The sequence below is a fragment of the Varanus komodoensis genome, unplaced genomic scaffold (assembly GCF_004798865.1).
Source record: "Varanus komodoensis strain SLA01 unplaced genomic scaffold, ASM479886v1 scaffold228, whole genome shotgun sequence".
Classification (NCBI taxonomy): domain Eukaryota; kingdom Metazoa; phylum Chordata; class Lepidosauria; order Squamata; family Varanidae; genus Varanus; species Varanus komodoensis.
This window is the reverse complement of record NW_025335624.1, coordinates 34,721-39,835: the sequence shown is the minus strand read 5'-3', so window position 1 is coordinate 39,835 and position 5,115 is coordinate 34,721. Positions and strand designations below refer to the sequence as shown.

General features: G+C 49.3%; 1 protein-coding gene and 1 non-coding gene across 2 annotated transcripts in view; one reads left to right on the top strand and one right to left on the bottom strand.

Annotated features, from left to right (window-relative positions):
- The window catches only part of LOC123024227 (vomeronasal type-2 receptor 26-like), a 10,825-nt gene that overhangs the window by 4,478 nt on the left and 1,232 nt on the right, over positions 1-5,115 (bottom strand). Inside the window, exons 2-3 of the mRNA XM_044431649.1 lie at positions 4,652-4,967; positions 1,917-2,184 (exon numbers count right to left, since the gene is read on the bottom strand). Of these exons, the coding sequence (XP_044287584.1) occupies positions 1,917-2,184; positions 4,652-4,967 (584 nt within the window). The remainder of the gene's footprint in view (positions 1-1,916; positions 2,185-4,651; positions 4,968-5,115) is intronic.
- On the top strand, positions 2,659-2,731 carry TRNAK-CUU. Its single transcript has one exon. It is a non-coding gene; the product is annotated as a tRNA-Lys (tRNA).

The window sequence follows — 5,115 nt, the reverse complement described above, 5'->3', positions numbered from 1 at the left end:
GGAGAGTTTCACAACAGAGGATGCCGGTTGCTGTACATCCCCAACTCTCACTCTGCCACGAGTCGAATTGGGAAACAGCACCCAGTTCACGATGCTCAGCTCAGCATCCAACTCCCCAGTCTCGCCCCAAGGCAGGCCATTCACAGATGCGTTTGACAGCCGGACATCCTCTAAAAAAGCATGGAGCTGGAATGACCGAAAACGAACAAGAAACAAAATAGATTTGGCACAAATGAAGAATGCAACACACACACATACATACACATGCACACACTCAAATACATAAAGTGTCTGAAATTTACTTATTACTAAATACTACCCAGGAGGAGGGGAGGGGAGGGGAGGGGATCAGCAAGGCATGTGGCTGCACCCCTAATCTCAGCTGGAATGGCATTACATGGTGGAAACGACACACTAAAGTTTCAAGCAGTTTAAACATGGCAACAGCTCAAGGGCTGGCCTAAAGTATGAGCACCCCTTGTTCCTTGCAGGAACAAGCACCACCAGTGGGAGCAGGACCATTTGCACACAGGCCTCCACACCCAGCCCACTGGGCAGCTCCACAAAGACACCAAGAGCAGTGGGATGAAATGCTGATCACAGAGAGAAGAAGCAGCAGCATCAAAGCTCTCTGGCCCTTTCTTGGATAGAAGACCCATCAGGGCCGATGGTGCCAGCCGAGTACCAAAGAAAGGGTTGGCATCTGGTTGAAGTGGGTGCAGATCATTCATTCCATTCAAGATTGTATACTGCTGGACCACAAGCACACTCTGGATCTAGCCAGCTTCTCCAAATGGGGGATTTCAGCACCTGGGGGGTGGTTGTGCCAAGCCCTTGGACCCAGGGTGGGTCTTTCTAAGGGGTGATCTTATGCTTCCTTGAGAGTCACACTCTGGGCCGACCCTCTCTCTGTCTCTCTCTCGCTCTCGCTCTCTCTCTCTCTCTCTCACACACACACACACACACTCCTCTTAGCCTGGATCAGGAGGCCGCATGGACACCACGTCACTGACCACTGTACCCTGTGACCCTCACAGACTTGGATCCCCACAGGATCCGGTCAGCTTCAGAACCTCGTCTTGACCTGGTGCAACTTCTGCATCAAGGCTGCTCTGTGGACAGAGGATGCTGCCCAGTTCATCCACAAAGCAATCACAACAGTGTTGGAGAGGTCCAGAGGTCTGTTTGCGGAGCTGCTGTTAACAATCTTGGACCACTCAGAAACGCACCCCTGGACAATTGGACAGGTTTGAAAGAAAGGGACGAAATCAGCTCAGCCCCCAGCACAGGTACAGAGTGGGCATGACAGTGCCCTGAAGATTTCTCCTGAATTTTTGGTTGTTCAGAGGGGTGTTGCCAAGGGAAAGGGCATACCTGCCATGACTGCAGCCTTTGACCTTGCAGCCCACCTCCTCTGTCTGCCATCCACTGCCACCTGGATCGGAATGAGCATGCGGCATGCAAGGCCCTGGCTACAGCTTGGACACCACTGTATGTCCGGAAGCTGTCCTGGGAGAGGGCCCTCTCCACCTCCACCTGGGGCAGCCTCTCCAGGTTCTCCTTCTCTCTGCATCTCATCCAAATTTTCCAAGGCAATGCATTTTTTGCATAGGAACAACGCAAAGCTTTCTCCCAGAATTCTTTTGTAGCAGAGGAAAATGGTTCATAGTAGTTGTATTTGGTCCTCTTTGGGCTCTTCGTTATGAAGGACAATGAACCATGAAGGAATGGAAAATAAGAACGTCGATCAGACAAGATCATGTTGATGTCCTGAAAATTTGTTGTGACCCAGACTTTTGCCCCTGCTTTCTCCTTTTCAAGTATGCTTTGTAGAACGATGATGGGGGAAAAGCCGGAGTGAGAATCTGCATAGAAAACAATGACTGTTACTTTTCTCCATGTGACAGATAATTTACTGGGCAATGTTTGGTACAAGATATTTCGTGGCAGTCTTTCTGAGGAGGCAATGCAAATTCCATGGCTGATCATGAAGGGTGTCATGGCCTTGATGAAGCTCTCCCCGTTGTCAGTGTTGGGGGTGAAGAGCCCAATCCACGTCCAGCCAAAATACAAGAGCAACAGAACAATCCCGGGATACTGGCTTTCCTCCCCGGGGGCCATCCGGTAGACGAAAGGGAACTGGGTTTTCTCATTCAGCACGCGAGTGGCAAAGCCGAAACTCATCTAGCAAGAGAAAGAAGAGGACAGTTTAGCTTCCTTTCCATTCTCCGTAGATTCTGTGTGTTTATTTCAGCCTGCCGCTTCAGTTAATCTGGTTTATTTTGCACCACTCTTCAATTTTAAGGTTTATATCTTGCTTTACTGTGTTTTTTAAAAAAACTAAACAAACAAAAACAGATGACTCTTCACTCGAAATTCCCCAATGGGGGCTGCAAAATGCTCTATCACTAGAATAGATTTGAGGTATGGAGATATTTGTTTATTTTGTTTGATTTGTATGCTGCCTTCTTAGCCATAGGCTTCCTGGGTGGCTCACAGCATACACAACAATTAAAACAATGCACTTCATAATGGATTTAACAAGCCAAAACATAAAGCCAACAATAACTATAAAATTGCTGCACAGATGAAGATATGCAATAAGAGAAGACGTTGAGGTGGTAAGCGAAATTACTGGAAGGGGCCCTGTGCATCAAAGTCTGGCTAGCTTAGTTGGTAGAGCATGAGACTCTTAATCTCAGGGTTGTGGGTTCAAGGCCCATGCTGGGCTCAATGTTCTTTATGTTCCCTAGGTGATGGAATGGGCTTCCATGGGAAGTGGTTGAAGCCCCATTGGTGAGGGTGTTCAAGGATAGGCTGGACATTCACATGGTGGGCTTGTCATGAGTGAAGCGGGTTGGAGTCGGGGGTCAGACTAGATGGCCCAGGAGGATCCTTCTGACTCACTCTATGTTTCGATGCTTCTATATTTGCTGAAAGAATCCCAGTTGAATCCTTGCCACTGAGGCCAAGGCTGAGCCTTCCAGGTATTCCTTTCCATACAGGAGGGAATGTTGCTCTTTCCTGTGTCCAGAAAAGCAGTCCCCTTAAGGGCACACTCGGTGCAGGTGAACTTGCTTCTTGCCTTGTGTGAGCCCACCATCAGGAGAACCTTTGCATGCACGCCTGCTTTCCATGTGCATCTTGGACCACACACATGAGTGTGATCTGGAATTTCAGGAAAGGAGGGGAAACCGGAGAAAGAAGTGCTGCAGGACCAATGCTGTTCTCTCAGGGTGGAAGGTTTTTGTGGCCAGCAGAAGCAGCGTGATGCTCAGATCTGAGCCTCAAGGGGTCAGGGGTGGCTTTCCAGCAGAATCATACTCCCCATCACCTGCCAGGCATACTCGGCAAGTGCTACAGCCTTGTCTGGGCAGCAGCTGCAGCCTGTGGGTGGGAGCCCCATTGAGGGTGGGCAGCGTCCTTGATCGGGGGAGCTGCACTGCATTCTGGTTACCTCAGCCAGTCCCACTGCTGAGGCAAGCATACCATGCTCCCCCACAGGGCCCAACTGCCAGTTGGAGGGAAGATGGCACAGCCAAGCCCTTGCAGAGCTGCAGAAGTTTCTGAGACCCACAAGGAGGCTCCCAATTCTGCCAGGGCTTCTCCCCCACTGCCACCAGGCTTCTGCCAACCTCCCCATGTTCCCAGGGAGACAGGAACCAGTTACACCCTGAATTGAGAATGTTGGAAGATCAGGATGGAGCCTGGAAGATTATTTATTATTTATTTTTATTTTATTTAAAATTTCTATGCCGCCCCATTTGCCGAAGCCTCAGGGCAACTTACAAATAAATCAATTAAAATCCTATAAATTAACAATATAAAACACATTATGTGGAATGTCATAGGTAGAAGCTGGCTGTGGGAGCCAAAGGCCAGTTTGACTCTGCTTCTGTTCATATCATACCCCATCTGGACTACTGTGTCCAGTTCAGGGCACCAAGTTAAAGAAAGATGTAGAACAATTAGAAAGGGTTCAGAGGAAGGCAACAAAAATGATCCAGTGTTTGGAAACACGACCCTGTGAGGAGAGACGGAGATAACTGGGCATGTACAGCCTTGACACGACTGAGGGGGGACATGATATCCCTCTATAAGCACCTCAAAGGCTGTCACAAGGAAGGTCAAGATATTTTCTTGCTGATACCAGAGTGTAGGACATGGAATACTTAATTCAAGCTGCGGCAACCCAGATTCAGGCTGGACATCAGGAAAAGCTTCCTCACTGTCAGAGCAATATGACAGTGGAACCAGCTGCCTGGAAAGGTGGTGGGCTTTCCCACACTAGAAACATTCAGAAAGAAACTGGACAGCCATCTGAGTGGGATGATGTAACCTGGTGACTTGCAACAGCAGCAAGTTGGACCTGATGGCCTTCATGGCCCATTCCAACTCTACTATTCTATGAAATGCCAGTAGATGATCAGCCAGAGGGACCGTAAGCCCAGGACCCTTGGCAACTGCCCACCTGTTCCATCCCTGGATACCAGAAGTGAGGGTGGTTACCCTCCTGCCCCACATTTTCACATCTTGGTCCCTCTCTGAAGCGCCTGCTCTACCACCAAGGGACATGCTGCCTGTGGGCGGAGAGACTTCTCAGAGGAATCTGAGCTGAGCTTGTGCCCCCTCCCAGGGCCTGGTTGCTCACCTCCTGCCCACTCCCAAGCCACACCTGCGGGATTTTATAGATGCTTGACATGGCTGAAATCAGGATGGAGAGGTCCGATTCGGTCCCTTCGAGAATGGCCAGCAGATTCATCTTTTTTCCGCAACTGTAATTGGGATAGTGTGTTTCCCCACCCACAAGCAGCCTCAGCATGCCGTAGGAAGTGGCTCTCCCATCAAAGTAGGACTTATAGAGGTCATATCCCAGGGTGAGGTTGGGTAGGAGCTCAGGATTCCCGTTGATCTCTTGAACAGCGAACAAGAAGGACAGCACGTGCCAGAATCGTGTATCTCGCAGACTGCAGAATGACACAGTAAATCACAACAAGTAAACATCACTTTCTTGCTTCCTTTTCAGGCAATCTACTCATAAATCTGAGAAGAGCTGATCCTCACCTAGCAGCTAGTAGCTGTGATCCAGGTAACCTTGTGGCAAGGAAAATAAAT